The sequence below is a fragment of the Cervus canadensis genome, chromosome X (assembly GCF_019320065.1).
Source record: "Cervus canadensis isolate Bull #8, Minnesota chromosome X, ASM1932006v1, whole genome shotgun sequence".
Taxonomy (NCBI): Eukaryota; Metazoa; Chordata; class Mammalia; order Artiodactyla; family Cervidae; genus Cervus; species Cervus canadensis.
The window spans coordinates 22,581,220-22,601,406 of record NC_057419.1 but is presented as its reverse complement, the minus strand read 5'-3'; the positions used below and the strand labels follow the sequence as shown (position 1 = coordinate 22,601,406).

The 20,187-nt window shown below is 46.1% G+C and overlaps 1 protein-coding gene across 1 annotated transcript in view; it reads left to right on the top strand.

The window, feature by feature from the left end:
- Positions 1-19,945, top strand: part of MAP3K15 (mitogen-activated protein kinase kinase kinase 15) — a 137,494-nt gene extending 117,549 nt beyond the window's left edge. The window contains exons 19-29 of the mRNA XM_043459288.1: positions 11,436-11,593; positions 12,486-12,669; positions 13,095-13,254; positions 13,692-13,866; positions 14,543-14,728; positions 15,338-15,443; positions 16,363-16,576; positions 17,583-17,695; positions 18,562-18,662; positions 18,741-18,817; positions 19,432-19,945. Of these exons, the coding sequence (XP_043315223.1) occupies positions 11,436-11,593; positions 12,486-12,669; positions 13,095-13,254; positions 13,692-13,866; positions 14,543-14,728; positions 15,338-15,443; positions 16,363-16,576; positions 17,583-17,695; positions 18,562-18,662; positions 18,741-18,817; positions 19,432-19,519 (1,562 nt within the window). The 3' untranslated portion in view covers positions 19,520-19,945. The remainder of the gene's footprint in view (positions 1-11,435; positions 11,594-12,485; positions 12,670-13,094; positions 13,255-13,691; positions 13,867-14,542; positions 14,729-15,337; positions 15,444-16,362; positions 16,577-17,582; positions 17,696-18,561; positions 18,663-18,740; positions 18,818-19,431) is intronic.
- Positions 19,946-20,187: the final 242 nt, after the last annotated feature.

Here is a 20,187-nt window from a genome sequence, read left to right as displayed (position 1 = left end):
TGCTGGAGCCGCAGTCCTTTGGGAGTTACTTACCGAGCACCTGAGTGCAGCTGGTAGTTGAAGTGGACTGTGTGTTGTCCCCAACTTCAGAGTGTTTGAGCTCTGTCAGGATGACAAGCTCAGCCATTTGCAGCAACCAGATTGCCTTACTTTCTTCTTTGTCTGCCAAGGTTGAATAGGTGTAGCCCTCTGCTTGAGGTTTTCCAACAAAATGGCAGCATCTTTTTTAAGTTAATAGCACATTATTCAGAATCGTGAGTGATTCTGAGTAACGGTACCCTTCAGACAACTTATGAGGACATCTTATTGGTCCTTTATAAAACTGGCCTGTTACTTTAGGGAATTCTGGCACCTCGTGCATTGATATGATGATTTTTCCAAGGGCAGTTGATTCTTCTGGGGAATATGGTATTCTTAGCGGATTTGAACACTTATGTTTTCTTTGCTGTGTGTCAGTGATGGAATCGATTAAGTGTTGCGAGGAACTGGATTCAAAGAGTGGTATAAACCTGTCAGCTAGCTTTCCATTTACCTAACCAGTGAGTAGAATGATGCTCAAAAGCTGCCTATGGCTTTTTGTTATTCCCACTTAAAAGCAAAACAGAAACTTTGATCCTTGAAAAGAAGTACTGATTTTGAATAAGTAAAGGTTTATGGTCCCCAAAGGCGTAATGAAAGGATCACAAAGCTCTTGTTTGATGGAATTATGAAAGAGCACTTACAATATTATCAGTTCAGTCACTCAGTCATGTCTGACTCTTTGTGACCCCATGGACTGCAGCACGCCAGGCTTCCCTGTTCATCACTAACTCCCAGAGCTTGCTCAAACTCATGTCCATCGAGTCGGTGATACCATCCAACCATCTCATCCTCTATCAATATTATACAATATTAAAGCTCCAGTATAAGCTATGAAAGGCAGATGACTGTGTTCTATCCCTATAACATCAAACTGTACAGTAGACAGACTTTGCCTTAGTTTTGGTGAATAATGTCTCAGTTTTGACAGACTTTTCTTTAACAAGAGAGTTGTTGTGTGTCAGCCACTGGACGCCCACAGTGGAGACTCATTCTCTATCTGAAGAGAACTTCTATGCGTCAGAAGTGACTTCTCAGTTGTAACACCAAGGGAGGTACATGCACCTCAAAATGGGGAACTTTTGAAGACCCCACCAGAATCTCCCAAGAAGTATATTGAATTTTCATTCATTTTTTTCTGATAATTATACTTATATATGTATATGTATGTGTATATATATATGCATATTGACATGTATATATCAGAGAGTATGTATGTATGCATGTATGACTGGCATATTTTTTTTACTAGCCTAATTGAAAATGACTTTTTTTTTTCCTTTTCTTTGGAAGCCACCAGTTAGCTTGGTAATATATAGCAAGAAGGGCTCTGATAGGGCAAGAAGTTATTTAAAGACTTAAAACCCCCAACAATTTATCTCAAAATTACCATCCCCAAGGAGAAAAAAATTCATAAAGAAAACACATGTATAATTCATTATAGCATATCACATTTTCCCAAGTAATTGGCTTGAGGCAGGAATTTTGCATTGCAAAATAATGCAGGGGTGTTTGGGGGATAATAAAGAAGGGGTCTCATTTGGGGTAGGAAATTCCCCTGCATATAATTACTCTTTGCAAAACAGAGCGGTTCTGTAAAGGAATCTCGACAGCCTGGTGCCACAGTCCTATTGGGTACAGGGGGACATGGTGAGGCGTTTCCACACAAATGCCCAGAGGTTTTTGGAACCTGGAAGGAGAGACAGAGGTTTCACACGACCTTATGGCCTGAAGTGCTCCCCTCCGGTGTTCCTCTGAAGGCTTTTAACCGTAGCTATAAACCAGCTATAACAGGAGGAAGGGCCATTATGACCAGGGTCAGCCCCCTTCACTTTTGGTTTTGCAACAGTTTTATTGAGGTTTAACTCACATATCACTAATGTACCCATTAAAAGTGCACATTACAATTGTTTCTGGTAAATTTTCCAAGTTGTGCAGCCATTGCTGCAAAGCAATTTTTGAGTATTGTCATCACCCCTAAAAAGATGCCACCTTACAGTCAACCCCAGCCCACCACCGACCTATTCTGTCTTTGTTTATGTAGATTTTCCCACTCTGGAGATTTCTTATAGACAGAAAGATACAGTATGTGGTCCCTTGTACCCAGCTTCTTATGCTTCACAGAATCTTTTTGATTTTCACCCGTGCTGTAGCATGCATCGGTACTTCATTCCTTCTCTGGCTGGATAGTATTCCATCGTATGGATAGACCACATTTTGGTTTGCTTTGTTTTTATTTGTGGCTGCATTGGTTCTTCCTTGCAGCAGGCTTTCTTTAGTTTTGGCATGCAGGCTTCTCTTGCTGCAGCACTCAGGCTATAAAGTGTGTGGGCTCAGTAGTTGCAGCATGTGGGATCTCAGTCCCCTGACCAGGATCGAACCTACATTCCCTGCATTGGAAGGTGGATTCTTAACCACTGGGACCACCAAGGAAGTCCCTAGACCACCTTTTGTTTATCCATCTACCAGTTAATGGTCATTGAATTGTTTCCTCTTTTTGGCTGTTGTGAACAATACCGCTGTAAACATTCAGATACAAACCTCTGTGTGGAGATGCATTTTCATTCCTCTCTGCTGGATACCCAGGAGTGGAACTTAGGACAGGAAGTCTCTCCTGATCTCTGGCTGTGAACAGCCTTGGTTCAAAGTCTGGCTCAACCACTTGCTAGCTCTGTGACCTTGGACATGTTACTTAACCTCTCTGTGTCTGAAGTTTCTTCATAAGTAAAACAGAGATGCTCAAAATACTTACCTCAGAGGGTTTTTATGTGGATTAAATTTATTGATATTGGAATGAAGCACTTTAACCACTACCTGGCTCATAGCAAGTGAGGCTGAAGTCTGTGTTAATGAAATAAACGCTCATTTACACTTAGAGCTGGCAGGAGCCTTTGAGAGAATTAGGTTTATGTGCATAACTAACGTGTTGAATCTGTTGGACTCAAAAGAGGTAATTTTAATTTTTGTTTCCCATGGTCTCTTATATCCCGGTCCTTTCCTGTGACTTTTCCAGCCATTCTTAGCTAACAGAAAGAAAGGCCTAATGACACTTGGAGAAGCAAATGCAGTCCAAATCCATTCACTGGAAGGGTTCTGGCTGATACCCAGGCATGTCTTGTTTAATTGTGCTTTGCTTGGCTGCACTTCACAGATACTGCGTTTGTTTGTTTGTTTGTTTTTAACAAATTGAAGGTTTGTGGCAACCTTGCATCGTTAGATGATGGTGAGCATTTTTTAGTGATCAAGGATTATTTAATTAAGGTCCGTACATTGTTTTGTTAGATATGATGCTTTGTTGTTGCTGTTTAGTTGCTCAGTCACGTCTGACTCTTTGAGACCTCATGGATCATAGCCCGCCAGGCTTCTCTGTACATGGAATTCTCCAGGCAAGAATACTGTAGTGGGTTGTCATTTCCTTCTCCAGGGGATCTTCCTGACCCAGGGATCAAGCCTGTGTCTCTTGCTGAGCCGTCAGGGAAGCCCCAATACAATGCAACTGCACAGTTAATTGACTATAGTATAGTGTGAACATAGCTTTTCCATGTGCTCAGAAGGCAAAAAGCTCCTGTGACTCACTGTATTGAGATACTCTCTTGATTGTGGTAGTCTGGAATCGAACCTGCAGAATCTCAGGGTCTGCCTGAGCTCATCCGCACGCTGATCCCCATGCACAGGGCAGACTCTTCGCCCCTGTCCCTGCTGGTCTGTGGCAGGGCTGCAGGGGTCAGGGTGTCGGCCTAGACTCCCTCCCTCACCTCCTTCCCTTCTCCGCGGCTGTGGGCAGGAGAAAGGGACAGGAAACGTTTTCACTTGATGGGCCCTGTTCTAAGTGGCTGCCTGTGCTCTGGGCCTGGCTGATGGTTGCTGCTAACTCTTTGCTGCCGGCTCCCTCTAAATATAACTCCAGAGTCCTCAGCATGGGCCTGTCCTTCAGCTGACTGTCCCCTGTCCCCTCACCCTGATCTGTTTGTTACCCTAACTACCTCTCTGTCTTTTTCTACTGAGGGAAGCAGGCCCTGGAAGGCTGTCTTTGAGCAGGATTCCCTTTAAAAAGACCCTCAAGCAATATGTCTACAACGAGTTCTACATCTAGTGTCCAGGATTTATGTGCCTTTTACCTGCTGTTAAGAGGGTGTGGTGATCTCCCCCAACCATATGGTCCCTGCTCCGCTGCTCTCAGCTGCTTTTGCGCCCATGAGAACCAGTTCTCTGTGCAGTGTCTGCAGGAGACATGTACGTACGGGGCTCTGAGTGGGCCCTATGAGGAGCCCTCACAGGATCTGGGTGTGGAGCTTGTGGTGGCCCGTCCCTCCAGGCCCATCTGTTGGGCAGGACAGCTGGGTAACCCTGGAAAGGGTTGTACTGGAAACTGGAAAGCTGTACCTTACTTCTCTTTTCACTACTTCATTAATATTAAGTTTTGAAATGTTGGGCTCTAACACTGTCCAGGGGCTTCTAGAAGATGCTGACATGTGTGGCCTCCTTTCAGGTGCACTTGTCTTGAGTGGATTTTGAGTTGCTTGAGTCGCCATGGCCCCACACCCTTCTGGGGACAGCCCTTCCCCACTTATGTAATGGGACAGCATAGACCTCCCAGCACCACTCTCTCCAAAAAAGTCACTTTCAACCCCCATCCCCACCCCCAGAAGAAGGTTTCTGTGGGTCCCCTGGTCACCTTCTTTTGCACCCATGTAGGTACCTGAGGGATCATAGGAAGCCCCCTAAGAGAGCCAGATGTAAGGTGAGCAAAATTTCCAGGATTGCTCCATTCATTTGCTCCACCATGGCATCTTCACTTGGTTTTCTCCACAAAAGCCAGCCTGTGGTACAGCTCATGGACACCCACAACATGCATGCTGTCCAAAGATGGTCCCTTGACTCTTAGAAACAGTTATGTGGACCCATCTCTGTGTCACTGCTGGCTGTGACTGGGTGGTTCCCTATGAACACAGTAATAAGTAAAACAGAGCACCCAGTTTTCTATTACTGCCCTAGGCCTTCCAGTTATATGAGAAGAAGTTCCATTATGGCTTTGAGAATTCTTGCATCAGCTGCTGTTAATCAGGCAGCTTTCTCTTCAGTTGTGCTTCTCCTGGATCCATTACTTTGATCAGCAGTGTCATGGTGTGTAGCTCTAAATTTGAAGACCAAAGACTTGGGCTCTAGCTTGAACAATTTCCCTAGCTTCTCTGAGCCTCAGTTTCCTCATATATAAAATGGGAATAACAGTACATCACACCTCTTCTGAGAGTCCTTAATGGAGTTGTGGGAGTCAGATAGCCAATGCTACACGGAGATGCTTTGTAGCACGCTTTTGTAGCATGCCATTGAGTGCTAACTGGAAGTCAGATGTTGTGGCCAGAGCCTCCAAGATGGCCTCCAGTCATCCTTACCTCCTGGTATTCACAGCCTATTATTCTCCTCCCTTGGATCACTGCCTGGACTTAGTGACTTGCTTCTAATGAATAGATTAGAATAGAGTGGTGGTGTGTGACCTGGAGGCTAGGTCAGAAAAGGCAGTCTGGCATTTCTCTTGCTTTCTCTTGGATTATACACTCTGGGGGAAGCCATATTTTAAGCCACCCTATGGAGGATTGTAGGTGGTGAGAAACCAAAGCCTCTTCCCAACCCCCACTTGAGCTTGGAAGTAGATCCTTGAGCTCCAGTCTAGCCTTCAGATGACTGCAGCTCCAGCCAAAACTTTGGCTGCAGCCTAATGAAGGACCCTGGGCCAGATCTACCCAGCCCAGTTGTTCATAGATTCAAATCCTTAGAAACTGTGTGAGATCATAACTGTTTTATTTATTTATTTATTTTTTTATAACTGCCGTTTTAAACTGCCAACCTTTGGGGTAATTTATTATTTTTTTCCTAGCATGAGATGTGGTTTTTTTTGGAGCATAATTGATTTACAGTATTTGGGAGTATAATTGATTTATAATATTGATTACAATGTTAGTTTCAAGTATACAGCAAAGTGAATCAGTTTCACATATACATATATCCACTCTTTTCTTTAGATTCTTTTCCCATATAGACTATTAAAGAGTAATGAGTAGAGTTCCCTGTGCTGTACAGAAGGTCCTTATTAGTTATTTATTTTGTATATAGTAATGTATATATGTCAATCCCAATCTCCAAATTTATCCCTCCCCCACTTCCCCCTGGTAATCATAAGTTTGTTTTTTACTTCTGTTTTGTAAATAAGTTCATTTGCACCTCTGTTTTTAATTCTACGTGTAAGTGATATCATATGATACTTGTCTTTCTCTGACTTACTTCACTCAGTATGACAATCTCTGGGTCCATCCGTGTTGCTACAAATGGCATTATTTCATTCTTTCTATGGCTGAGTAATATTCCACTGTGTGTATGTAACATCTGCTTTATCCATCTCTCTGTTGATGGACATTTAGGTTGCTTCCATGTCCTGGCTATTGTAAATAGCTCTGCAGTGAACATTGGGGTGCATATATCTTTTTGAATTATGGTTTTCTTTGGGTATATGCCCTGAAATGGGATTGCTGAATCATATGGTAGTTCTATGTTTAGTTTTTAAGGAACCTCCATACTGTTCTCCATAGTGACTGCAGCAATTTACATTCCCAAAAACAGTGTAGGAGGGTTCCTTTTTCTCCACTTCTTCTCCAGCATTTATTTATTGTATGTAGATTTTTTATTATGGTCGTTCTGCCTGGCGTAAGGTGATACCTCGTTGTAGTTTTAATTTGCATTTCTCTAATAATTAGTGAAGTTGAGCATCTTTTCATGTGCCTTTTGACCATTCACATGACTTCTTTGGTGAAATGTCTGTTTGAATCTTCTGTCCATTTTTTATAGAATTTTTTTTAAATATTGAGCTGTTTGCATATTTTGGAGATTAATCCTTTGCCAGTTGCTTTGTTTGCAAATATTTTCTCCCATTCTGAGGGTTGTCTTTTTGTTTATGGTTTCCTTTGCTGTGCAAAAGTTTTTGAGTGCAATTTGTTTGTTTTTATTTTCAATACTCTAGGAGGTGAATCAAGAACGATTTTGCTACAATTTATGTTAAAGAGTCTTCTGCCTGTTTTCCTCTAAGAGTTTTATAGTGTCCAGCCTTACATTTATGTCTGTAATCAATTTTGAGTTTTTTTGTGTGTATATGGTATTAGGCAGTATTCTAGTTTCACTCTTTTACATGTAGCTGTCCAGTTTTCCCAGCACCACTTATTGAAGAGGCTGTCTTTTCTCCATTGTATATTGTTGCCTCCTTTGTCAAAGATAAGATGACCATAGGTGCATGGGTTTCTCTCTGGACTTTCTATCTTGTTCCGCTGGTCTATATTTCTGCTTCTGTGCCAGTACCATACTGGCTCTATTACTGTAGCTTTGCACTATACTCTGAAGGCAGGGAGTCTGATTTCTCCAGCTCTGTTTTTCTTTGGGATAGTTTAGTACATAGCAATAAATAACTGATATGGATGTCATTGTGAAGTCCCTGTCTTTAGAAACAGTGATGTTCACTATGGTTCCATATAAAGAAAATCTCCAAATTCAGCAGGAAGCTGAAGACTAATCCTCCAATTGTGAAACCATTATACTAAGGACAGTTGTTTAGTTGAGGTCAATAAGCCATTGCAGTTTGGTTTAGTACTATTTTCTACTGCTTCATAACTTTCTAAGTTTATTCTCTTGCTCTTTTAAGAATTAACTTTAAACGATTGTGTTAGTCAGGACCCAGGCAGGAAAATTGAAATCACCACAGTTATTTTTGGGCTTCCCAGTGGCGCTGGTGGTAAAGAATGTGCCTGCCCATACAAGAGATGCAAGTTCAATCCCTGTGTTGGGAAGATCCCCTGGAGAAGGAAGTGGCAACTTAACTCCAGTATTCTTGCCTGGAGAATCCCTTGGACAGAGGAGCCTGGCAGGCTACAGTCTATGAGGTCACAAAGAGTCGGACACGGCAGCACAGATGTGCACATGAAGTTATTTCTAGAGAGAATTTAGTTGAAAGAACTGTTTACTGATAACTCAGTCAGAAAGCAGCCTCCATCCCTAGGGCTTGAGGAAACAGAGGAGAGTAGAATTCAAAGCTTTCCACTGGGGGTGCTAACTGGGCTGTAGCACATAACTCTGAAGGGACGAGATGAGGCTGGTTCTGAAAGTGTGGAGGGACAAAAAAAAAAGCTGGTAATGAGCCAACCACTGCTACTGCAACCAACTGAGTGAAAGTTGCTAACCTTTCCTTCCTGTCACTTGCACACAGGCGCACTGTTGCCTCCACACCCTCCCAAGCTGCCGGGAGCAACAGGCAGAGCAGAAATGTGGTTTGCACAGTCCCAGACCCAGTGTAGCAGAGCTGAGAGATAACAGCTTGATAAACAGCACAGCGTCACGGCTCTCCTAAGTTAATGAATTACTGGTTAGTTAGAAGGCACATCGCCTGCAGAGGCCTCGCTCTGTGTTGTTCACTGTAGTAGGAGCTTGTAGGGGATGTTGTGTCACTGGAGGTTCCCTTCCTGGGACTCTGAGGTTTCCTATCACTGCAGCCACTGCTACGAGCCTCCATCTTGCCCAACCCTGCTGCCAACTGAACACTTCCCCACCAGGCTTTCTGCTCAGGAGACCAAAGCCATTATTTTTGCCCTGCTAATCTCTTGCACTCACTGATACAGCCCAATTTATGTTTAACTTTAAATTAGGAAGAATCAAATAAAATCTAAAAAAATTCTTTTAATTTACATTTATTTCTTCAGTCTCAGCAGCCACATTTCAAGAGCTCAACAGTCATATGTGGCTAGTGGCGACCATCTTGAATTCACAGAATAGAGCATTTCCATTATTGCGGAACATCCTATTGGTCAGAGCTGTCCTAGAGCCTTTTAACTGCTCACAGGAAAGAAAAATGCTGATAAGACATTGGATGTTCAAGAGGAAGATGTAGTAGGTGGCATCTCCAAACTTACTTTAACCAATGAGCCCTTTGTCCTCATTGATCAAGACTCAGGAAGCCTATTTCGGTTGTTTGACTTTTTGTTATTGGAGGATAATTGTTTTTCAATGTTGTCTTAGTTTCTGCTGTACACCATGGATCAGCCATGTGTATACATATATCCCCCACTCTCGGACCTCCCACCCACCTCCCTCCCACCCCTCTAGGACATCACAGAGCACCAGGCTGAACACCCTGTATACCAGCTTCCCACTAGCTGTCTGTTTTACACATGGTAGTTTATATATGTCAATTTTAATCTCACAACTCATCCCACCCTCCCTTTCCCACCCTGTGTCCATATGTGCTTTCTCTAAATCTGCATCTCTGTTCCTGCCCTGCAAATAGGTTCATCTGTACCATTTTTTCTAGATTTCACCATAGTTAGTGTTAACCACTTAATCGTGTCCGACTCTTTGTGACCCCATAGACTCTAGCCCACCAGGCTCCTCTCTCCATGGAATTCTCCAGGCAAGAATACTGGAGTGGCCTGCCATTCCTTTCTCCAGAGGATCTTCCCAATTCAGGAATCGAACCCAGGTCTCCTGCATTGCAAGCAGATTCTTTACCATCTGAGCCACTAGGGAAGCCACATGCATGTGTTAATATGTGATATTTGTTGTTCTCTGTCTGGCTTACTCAGTATGATCATCTGTAGGTGCATCCATGTTGCCACAAGTGATATTATTTCATTCTTTTTAATGGCTGAGTAATGTTCCATTGTATAGATGTACCATATCTTCTTATCCATTCCTCTGTTGATGGACATCTAGGTTGCCTCCATGTCCTGGCTATTGTAAATAGTGCTGCAGTGAACATTGGGGTGTACACGTATCTTTTTGCATTATGGTTTTCTCAGGGTATATGCCAGGAGTGGGATTGCTGGGTCATATGGTTGTGATCCTGAGGCAGGCACTGGAATTTCTTGGTGCGTCAATGTTCTCGATTCACCCTTTGGTCAATATCACCTCCAAGTTGCTTGTTTATTATAAATGTCTTTGCCAGCACACAGCATCTGCTGCTGCTTCCACACTCCCCTCTCCTCTGCTCAGGATTAGTTTCAAGGAAAAGCAAAGATTTTCCTCTTAGAGCCCTTGATTGACCTCGCTGCCCCCTCTCTCCGACAAGCCCTCCTCCTCCCTGATCACCGCTTTCCCTGTGGCAGCCTCTGGTGGCTCCTGATCCAGAGGAGAAAGTCCAAAGCCAGCGGTTTCAGAGCACACACAGCGCACCATGCAGGCTGCACCCAGGCGGCTGCCTCCTTCATTCTTCCTACCCCCTCCCCGTGGCCTGTGTCAGACAGAGCTCCTGGATTCACTGTGTGCTTCCCACCCATGCATGGGCTTTGACTCGAGCCCTTCCCCATGCCTGAAACTCCTCCTGCTTTGGCCACTCAGTCAAGCCTCATGGAAGGAATCTACTTCACTGGCGGCCGCAGCCAGCACCTGTTTGGATCGGCCACCGTGTTCCTGGCCAGGTCGTACTTTCCCCACCTACTGCAGCCAGTGACCAAGCACGGTGGAGGTGCTAGAACCGACGTGGCGCTCTTCCAGTGGGCACCTTTGGGTCAGGGCTTCCTGGGCGGCCTGGCTAAGCTGTCTCGGAACTCTTCTGCCATGAGAGACTGCCCCCTCCCCTTTATCCTTCACTCACCTTCTCACAGGAAGTCTCTTGTATGTCTAATTCTGACTTGGTATGTATTCTCAGACACCCAAATTGACACAGCTAGAGCTTCCCCTGACTCGAACCAGGCAGAATCAGGCACTTCTGCCTGTGTTCTCAGCGCCTTCTGTGTACACCTGTTAATCTCTGTGTGTGCTCAGCCATGTCTGACTCTTTGCAGCCCCATGGATTGTAGCCCACCAGGCTCCTCTGTGCATGGAATTTTCCAGGCAAGAATACTGGAGTGGGTTGCCATTTCCTTCTCCAGGGGATTTTCCTGACCCAGAGGTTGAACCCGTGTCTCCTGCATTGCAGGCAGATTCTTTACCACTGCGCCACCTGGGAAGCACTGACTATATCCTCCATCACACTGCCGCCCTGCTCAGCACACCATCATCATGCCTGTCTCCTCTAGACAGGTCAGGCCCCGAGGGTCTCACACTCCAATCCCTCTGTCTGTGCGGCACTCTCAGATGTGTTGACTGAATTGGATCAGGTCCGTTTATCCTTCAAAGGGCTTGAGCGATCCTCTCTCAATGTGACTAGTGTTAAAGGCACTCTGCATGTCTCTAGTCCAAGAAAAGATGCAACAACATTTATGCGTGAGATTGGACCCCATCTGTCATTAACAGGGGAGTGAAGCTCACACACTTGTTTACTAATGGTACACTTTGTTTTTGAACAACACAGTGCCCACCATCTGTGTTGTATTTTTTCCCAACAGGCACGCTGCAGTACATGGCACCTGAGATTATCGATCAAGGCCCTCGTGGGTATGGTGCCCCGGCTGATATCTGGTCCCTGGGCTGCACCATCATTGAGATGGCCACTGGCAAGCCTCCTTTCCATGAGCTCGGTGAACCACAGGCAGTGATGTTCAAAGTAAGACATGTTGGGTGATTTAGGTTGCTGGTGTTAGAGAGAGAATTCAAATCCAAAACCTCCTCCCAATGCAGAAACCTCTCCACAAAGGTGGACAAGAAAGAAAATAGGTTTTTTTCTTTTCCCTCTCCTTTCTCTGCCTTCTGCCGGTATCTTACTATCCCAGCTAGGAATCAAACCCATGACCCCTGCATTGAGAACCAAAGTCCAAAGCACTACATCACCTAGCAACTCCGAAACCCTTAGCTGTCTCTTCCCTCCTTACTGTGAGAAATTACTCTCAGTTTACAGAGGTATAATATATATCCTACCAGCGAACGTTGGTAATTTGATCTCTGGTTCCTCTGCCTTTTCTCAACCCAGCTTGGACATCTGAAGTTCTTAGTTCACATAATGCTGAAGCCTAGCATGCAAGATTTTAAGCATGACCTTACTAGCATGGGAGATGAGTGCGGTTGTCCAATGCTTAGAACATTCTTTGGTACCACCTTTGTTGGGATGAGGATTGACCTTTATATATGCTCTTACTTAGGGTTTTCTTAGGGTTTAACTCATCAGAGATTAAATTCTTCAATGTTTGTGAAAGGTGTGAGGTACTCATCTAAATGTATCTGTTTCCATACGGAGAGCACATTTATTGAAAAGTTCATCATTTTGCCTGCTGAACTACTGTTCTCTATGTATCATATAAGATGATTACATTTATATCTCAGCAGATTAAAAAGGGTCATATACGACAGACCTACAGCGAACATCATACTCAGTGGTATTCCAGAGGCCAGTCATCGCGGCCATTGCTGGAATCCGGCATCAGCCCTCCAGGGATGGCAGACACTGGGCTTGTGTGGCTCTTGTGTGCACCTGGGTGTGCCTCACTGTCCCTTCAATGCAGGTGGGGATGTTTAAGATCCACCCAGAGATTCCGGAAACCCTCTCAGCTGATGCCAGAGCCTTCCTTTTATCCTGTTTTGAGCCTGACCCCCACAAACGTGCCACCGCCGCGGGCCTGCTCCAAGAGGGCTTCTTCAGGCAGGTGAACAAGGGCAAGAAGAACCGGATTGCTTTCAAGCCGGCAGGTGAGGTCTCCCTGGACAGAGTAGTGGGGGCGCAGTAGGGATGGGCTTGTCCAAACCCAGGGAATGACTGTCCCTCGGTGTCCTGGGAGAGACACAGGGAGCCCCGCAGGTGACAGTGAGGTAGCGTCTCCTCCATTCAGCCTGGCTTTCAGGGCTGTGCCTGGGAGGAAGGAGAGAGGCATCACTGTGGATGGGGTCTGAGGCTGGCTCAGCCTCTTGCACCTGGAGAGCCACTGGCTGTTAGTTAGAAGTGCAGAGTCTTGGGCTCATCCCGGATCTGTGGAGGCAGAGCCTCTATCTACCCAGGACCCCTGGGTGATCACTGGCGCCCCCAGTTAGAGCAGAGCAGGCTTAGGCCTCCTGGTGGATCGCCTGGCCCAAGGAGCTGCCTGTGCTCACCAGGCCTTCCCGGCTGCCCCCGACAGAGGGTCCCCGGGGTGCCGTGCTGACCCTGCCCGCGTCTGGGGAGCTGCCAGGCAGCAGCAGCAGTGAGCATGGCTCCGTCTCCCCGGACTCCGACGCCCAGCCCGACGCGTTCTTCGAGAAGTCCCGGCTGCCGGTGCAGCGGCTCAGCCACCTGCTCAGGTACGGCCGCCCCGCAGCCCTTGGGCACTGAGTGCGTCCTGGTGTAAACCAGAGTCTTCCTGTCTGCACGATCAGTAGGGTGGCCGGGCGGCCACTGACATTGCGAGCGAGGCAGGCGATGTGGTCGCTCACTGGCCCTTCCCCTCTTCCTCCCCTCCCCCCACTTCCTCCTCCTCCCCATCCCCCCTTATCCTCACCCTGCTACCCATCCTTCCCTCTTCCTTCTTCCCCTTCCTTCCCTCTCTCCCTGAAAACCCTGGTGGTCCCGGGATTAGAAAAAACGCTAGTCTCGTCTCCTGCAGTTTCCTCTTCCTGAGGGTGGAGACGTGGAGGATCATCTCTCAGCCCCTCCTGCACGGTGCCCCCTCCCCCCCCCCCGCCCCCGCACAGAGACCCCCCCTGGGAAGCGGAGGACTGTCACGTGCGTTTGTCCGCAGTGTTCCGGATGAGAGTTCGGCCTTGGAGGACCGGAGCGCAGCCTCGTCCCCGGAAGACAGGGACCCGGGCCTTTTCCTGCTGCGAAAGGACAGTGAGCGCCGCGCCATCCTCTACAAAATCCTCTGGGAGGAGCAGAATCAGGTGGCTTCCAACCTGCAGGAGTGCGTGGCCCAGGTACAGGCCGGGCGTGGGGACTGCAATCCCACCCCCTCTGCCCGAGGCAGGGTCTCAGGAGAGGTGCAAATGGGCCTGCCACCCCAGAACATTTGCAGTTACAATAATCACCATAAGTATTTCCCAACGTCCTCTTTTCCAACAAAAGAGAATACAAAAAAGACTCCACTGAAACCTCAATTTGCCAAATACTGCGGTGAAACCAGGCCCTGATGGGGCCGTGCTGCCCCCTGGTGGAAAACGGGCCACATGGCAGCACAAAGCCCAGTTAACCCCCAGCTGCAGTTAGCCTGTTAGCCTCTGAGGAAGAAAGGCTGTGGGTGAAATGTGACTTTTGACTCATTTTGGATGGGATGAGGTCCTTTTAGTAAGAGGCCACTGCCCTCTATGAACTGTGACTTCTGACAAGGCCCATTGGTGGTGGGGGGTGGTTGACAAGGGGTCAAACAGGATGGCAGCCCATTCCTCCAGGGAGGGGAGGGGGCCTCCTAAGCCTCTAACAGGAAGGATATGGAGGAAGTTCCAGGACCAGAGAAGGTATCTCAGCTGGGGGTTCCCCACTTCCATAAGCTAATGGACAGTGAGGTTCATCTAGGTGCCCACAGTACTTCTTCGATGCCCCCGCCCCCAATTTACTCAATGACTTGATTTTTTTGGTTGGGGGCTTGGTGATCAGAGTTCAGAAGAGTTGCATCTCTCAGTCGGCCACATCAAGCAAATAATTGCGATCCTGAGAGACTTCATCCGCTGTCCGGAGCACAGGGTGATGGCATCCACAATATCAAAGCTCAAGGTGGACTTGGACTTTGACAGCTCATCCATCAGTCAGATTCACCTGGTACTGTTTGGATTTCAGGATGCTGTAAGTGTTCCATTTGGCCCTAAAGAACCTGACAGAAGGTAGGACGCCCACCAAAGTGGCTCATAGCTGAGACCGTGGAGTTCAATTACCATCTTCTCCCATAGTATCCATCTCTTCTCACCTGATTACACCTGAATCCAGAGTGCCAGCTGAATGTGTGTGTACATGAGACTGAGACGATTGCGTCTGGCCACAAAAAGCAGAGTGTAGGATTTGGGGATGAGCAGCATCTGCCAGCTGAGTAGGTGTGTGGTTTAAGCTTATGTGTCTGCACAAACAGGTGTGAGCTGCTCCAGGCCCAAAACCATGTCTGGCTTAGCTTTGTGTTTCAAGACCCCGCCACAGAGCCTGAGGGTTCAAGGGTGCTCCACAAACATTTGTTGAATAAACAACAGAGGCCTGTGCAGCAGCTCCAGTAGCTGTACCTGCCCTCTCGACCCCAGTGTGACCTTGGGTCAGCTTAGAGGAAGACTCCGTTCAAAAGAAATGTAAATCCAGGGCAGCATGGTTAACACTTTCATCTCAGAGTAGAAGCAAATCTGAATTGGTAAGAACTCCTATTTCTGAAAAAATACAGCGGACCAGAAATCTGGATTTTTGTAATTATAGGTAAATAAAATTTTGAGGAACCACTTAATTAGGCCCCACTGGATGTTTGCAATGGACAACATCATCCGACGAGCAGTGCAGGCTGCGGTCACCATCCTCATCCCAGGTAAGGGCCCCTTTTTGGTCACGGTAAATTAGGCTATGGTGGGTATGGGGAAGGTCCGCCAGGTCCTCTGTACTCACCAGTTGTTACTCTCCCTTTCCCATCTGGGCTATATACATCCTTGCAATTAAGGAAATGATGTCACAGAGCCACTTGGGGCCAATATTTTGTGATCCTAAGCACACCTCCTGGTGCTGTTCATGTGCCCCCCACCCCAGCATAACTAAGGAGCACGCCCGCAGACTCGATACACAAACAGTGCACTGAGCCTCAGGGCCTGGATCCTTGTGTGCTCAGGACCACCTCCTAGTTGGCTGATGATTTAAATGGCTGTCTTCTCTCTCCAAATCATCATGTGGTAGCTACACAAATCTTTAGCTTTCATAGGCTCTAGTTTTCAAATGTTAGAGTAGCTTAGTACCCAAGTTGATCCTCCTCCTGCGATGCCTCCTAGGAAGGGGGGCTCTGAGGCACTTGTGTTGACAGTGCCGCTTCCTCTCTTTACTCTGCTCCCTCCCTGTCATCCTCTGCCTGCACTCAGCCCAGGCTCCACTTGTGGGAGTGGCTTGTTAAACCCCAGGACTTCATCACTCCCCTCTCCAAGCAGCGAACTGCAGAAAATACACAGGCCTGGGTGGAAGGCTGCTTGTCCCTTTTTAAAACTGCCTTTGCCTAACTAACTTAATATCTTGAAGTTTGTTTCCTTGAAGCTTGTTTTCTTATCTGTAAAGCGGTGTGGGGACCATCTTTTCAGGTAGAGGTAAGTAAAACAAGTCTCCTCTCCCTTCATTAAGGTCAGCAGTCTCCTGATAGAGCATCGCGTTGGCCGGGTCGGCCCCCTAGCCTGGTTTGCTGGCCTGGGACATAAGCTACACCAAGCATGGCCTTGTTGAACCGTGCTCCTTTTCTTCCATGATTTCAGAGCTCCAAGCCCACTTTGAGCCTGCCTCAGAGACCGAAGGCGTGGAAAAGGACACGGATGAGACGGAAGAGGACTATCCCCCGGCAGACCCGCCTGCAAGTGAGGCACAGGTGGCCCGTGGATGGAGCGAGCCGGCTTCAGCAGTTGCCCAGGAGGCCCCACCCCAGCAGCACCTGAGCTTTCAGCTGAGCAAACTGAGGCAGGAGACCAGCAGGTAGGCAGGGGTGGGGCAGAGTTGTTGAGTGCTTCACCCAGGTCTCAGAAAGTCATCTTCATCCCCGAAGGAACTGGGCAAGGGGATATTCTCAGCTTCAACTGGGGACCTAGAAGGATGCCTTTCTTTAAAGGCAGAGCATTCCTGGCTACAATAGGGTGTCCCTACTTCAGAAGAAAAGTTGTATACACCCCTGTATAGGGTTCTCTGTTAGACAGATCTATTTTTTTGTTTTGAAAAATTGTGAAAGCTGACAGTATCCATAGCACTTCTTTAAAATGGTTTTCCAGTAAGGTTAATAATCACCTGATCCATCAAACGTTATATATGGATTCAAAAGTGATTGATTTCCAGGGTCAATGGGCACCGTATCTCCCCCCTCAAGAGAATTAGTAATGAGATAGCAGCCAGCCTGACTGGGAACAGCTGATGAGCCCGCGGCTGCTTCACGCGCCTTGTAGCACAGGGACGTCTTAGCTGCTGTTAGGCTCAGCAGGAAGGCACCTGCTGCCCTGAGGAGGGAAGCAGGTCTGTCCCGAGGAGTGTTGGTGAGACCAAGAGGGCAAGGCATTTTAGTGCCACTCTGGGTAAGTGTTGGCAGTAGTGTCCCTCCCACCTTCCGAGCAGCATCTTTCCTGCACCACCCCCAGCTGTCTAAGTGCAGCAAGGCTTCTATCTTGACGTAGTCCCCAGTGAGGAGGGAATAGCTTCACCACATTTTCACAACTTGACCTGACTTAGGAAGACAAGTGGGCTGAGTTCTCCTGATCACCATCAGGTTATCTTTTGGTTTATGATGCATTTTGATACAGAAGATACCCACACGGAGCAGTGCTGGCCTTTGTTTACAAGGGGCGGAAACCCAAGGAAGGTGCCCATGTGCAGGCTGAAATCTGATCCCACACCTGGGATTATGCCATTTTTTTAAATCTCTGTTCAACAGATGTTTGAGTTGAGTTGAATGGTATTAGGCTCTCTGAGTGATGTTTTGTTTTGTTCTAACCAGACTTTTAGAACACCTAGTTCAAAAAGAGATAGAGTACCAGAATCTTCTACGGCACATCCTCGAACAGAAAACTCAAGAATTATACCACCTTCGGTTACAATTCACCTCGAACGGTGAGTGATTTTCCACTTGCTGTGACTTATGTGTGTGAGACCATTTAAAATCTGGCTAGACTACTAGTCAGCCTTGACACAGCTGAGGTTATTCTCAGCTCAAACGATTAAGTACTCCAGTAGATTCCAGAATACTCATCAATAATAAAAAGGAACTACCACTACATTCAAAAGCAGATGAATTGCAAAGAAGCCCACATGTTATGATTTCATAAATGTTGAACATTTATACGATACTCTGTTAAAGCAAAACTATAGGGACAGAAAGGAAATCAGAATGGGTGGGGGAGGACTGATTATAGAAGGCCCCAAGAACTTTTGGGGTGATAGAGAAATTTCTCTATCTTGATTGTAGTGGTGGTTCCTTATCTGTGCTTAGCAAAGTTCTCAGCACTGCATACCTAAAAAGGGTGGTTTACTGACTAAAGTATACCTCAGTCAACCAGCCTTAAGCAATTGGTGCCACCTACACAAGGGCTCCAGCTGCCTCTTGGAATGTGGGGTGGATAAGCTGTGATGCAAAACTCAGTATTGAAACCTATCTCCTCATTTGAATTACAGTGTACTTTAAGGGATATGATTCCTTAGAAAAGGCATTTTAAAGATGGGAAAACACATTTAAAGTGGTAGATACCGTATCAAACTCCAAACTAACTAAAATATTTATGTATGATACCTTTAATCTCAGTAAAGTGACACCAAGGACTGTGGACTCTTATGCAGTGTGTAGCTGAGCTCAGGCTTAATCCATTTCCTTTTCACAGCACAATTACATTCTGGAATAGTTTATTTCATCCAACTTGCTACTCAAAGACTTTTACTGTTACACATTAGTATACAACATAACACATTTCTAATCATTACAGAGAACTCAGTGTCCCCTCCTGGGTCTCATGAGCAGCGAACAGATAAAGAGCTTGTCGATTGGTTGCAACTGCAAGGAGCGGATACAAGAACAATTGAAAAGGTAAGCTGAGAACCAAACCATTCCTAGGCTGTTATTACAAAGCTGCTTAGCTCTTGATGTATGTGATCTTTGTTTCAGATTCTTGAAGAGGGTTACACACTGTCTGATATTCTTAATGATATCACTAAGGAAGACCTAAGGTACCTTAGACTACGGTAAGAATAGCCTCAAAACATTTTGTGTAACAGAAAACGGCTTTTTTTGGTGTGGTTAGGCTTTTACATAAAAGCAGTAGAAAACAAAGTGCTGGTTACTTTCCCCCTTTCCCTTAGAAAACAAAAACTACCCAACCTCATTCCAAAATCTGGAGTTTCCAAGGGTAAAGTTGGGGAAAAGCTGAGAGGGAGCAGAAGCTAAAGGCCCAGTAGGCAAAGTCAACAAACAGACTGCCAGGCTGGGAGTGGAATGAGGAAAGACAGGAGTTGACAGCAGGCTACACGCAAACCCTTTCATTCTCCTCCACTGGTCATCTTTAATAGCCTACTTAGTTAGCACAGATGCCCTGGCACTCCTGTACATACCTCTAAGGCCACATCCCACTTGTGCTGGGGTAGAAATTTCATTTCCATATGTGAAGGGAACATATCCCTATTTTAGTTTTTAAGTTAGAGACTGCATTTTTAAGACTAGCCAGCAAAACTAGACAAGTCTAGAAGTACATACTATATAGCTTTTGCCATAAGGGCTCCTAAAGAAGTATTGTGTGGTACTGCTTTGAAGTTATCTTTTCTTATGACTCACTCTAAGGAAGACTTCTGTTTGTTCGTAGCGGTGGCCTTCTCTGCAGGCTCTGGACTGCTGTCTCCCAGTACAGAAGACGGGCTCAGGGGGCCCCAGCAACCCAAGATGAGGCTTAATAATCAGCCACATGGGGGATAGAGGGAAGCCAGAGCTGACATCTTTGTTAAAGCTTCTGTTACATACACACCAATCTTGCTGTGATTCCACAAGGAAAACACCACTGTTCATTGAACAGATTTAAGAACTTGAAGTTCTAAAGAATTATGGAAAAATGTTTAACAAAAAGGCTGGGAATCACTGTTTCAATTATACATTCCATACATTAACTGGAATTGCACTTAAAATTAGAAAAAGATAAAATCAATAAGACTCTGCCTTGTATTTAATAATGTTTGATATGAATGTAAATAGAAACTGTTAAGAAAATAGCTTCATATTTATATTGAATGTATAAATGGAGAAAACTAACTTATTTGGCCTTTGAAATGAAGTAGTTATATTTAACCATGGAATTGTCCTTCCACCCCTGCCAAGTTATAATAAATAATCATGTTTTACTAAGGAGAAATGATGGTTCAGTGTGAACAGGCTTCAGCACCGACGTGCACACTAACAGGGGTGTGTGTGCACATTAGGGTACACTAGGTGAGCTGCTGGGCACTGCGAGGGACAGGACACTGATCCCCCCACAAGGTGGTGGCAGAGTTGGACAGACATACAAGGAATCGTTTTTCCTTTTGGAAACTGAGTTACAATGAAAGTTGCTCACTTGTGTCCAACTCTT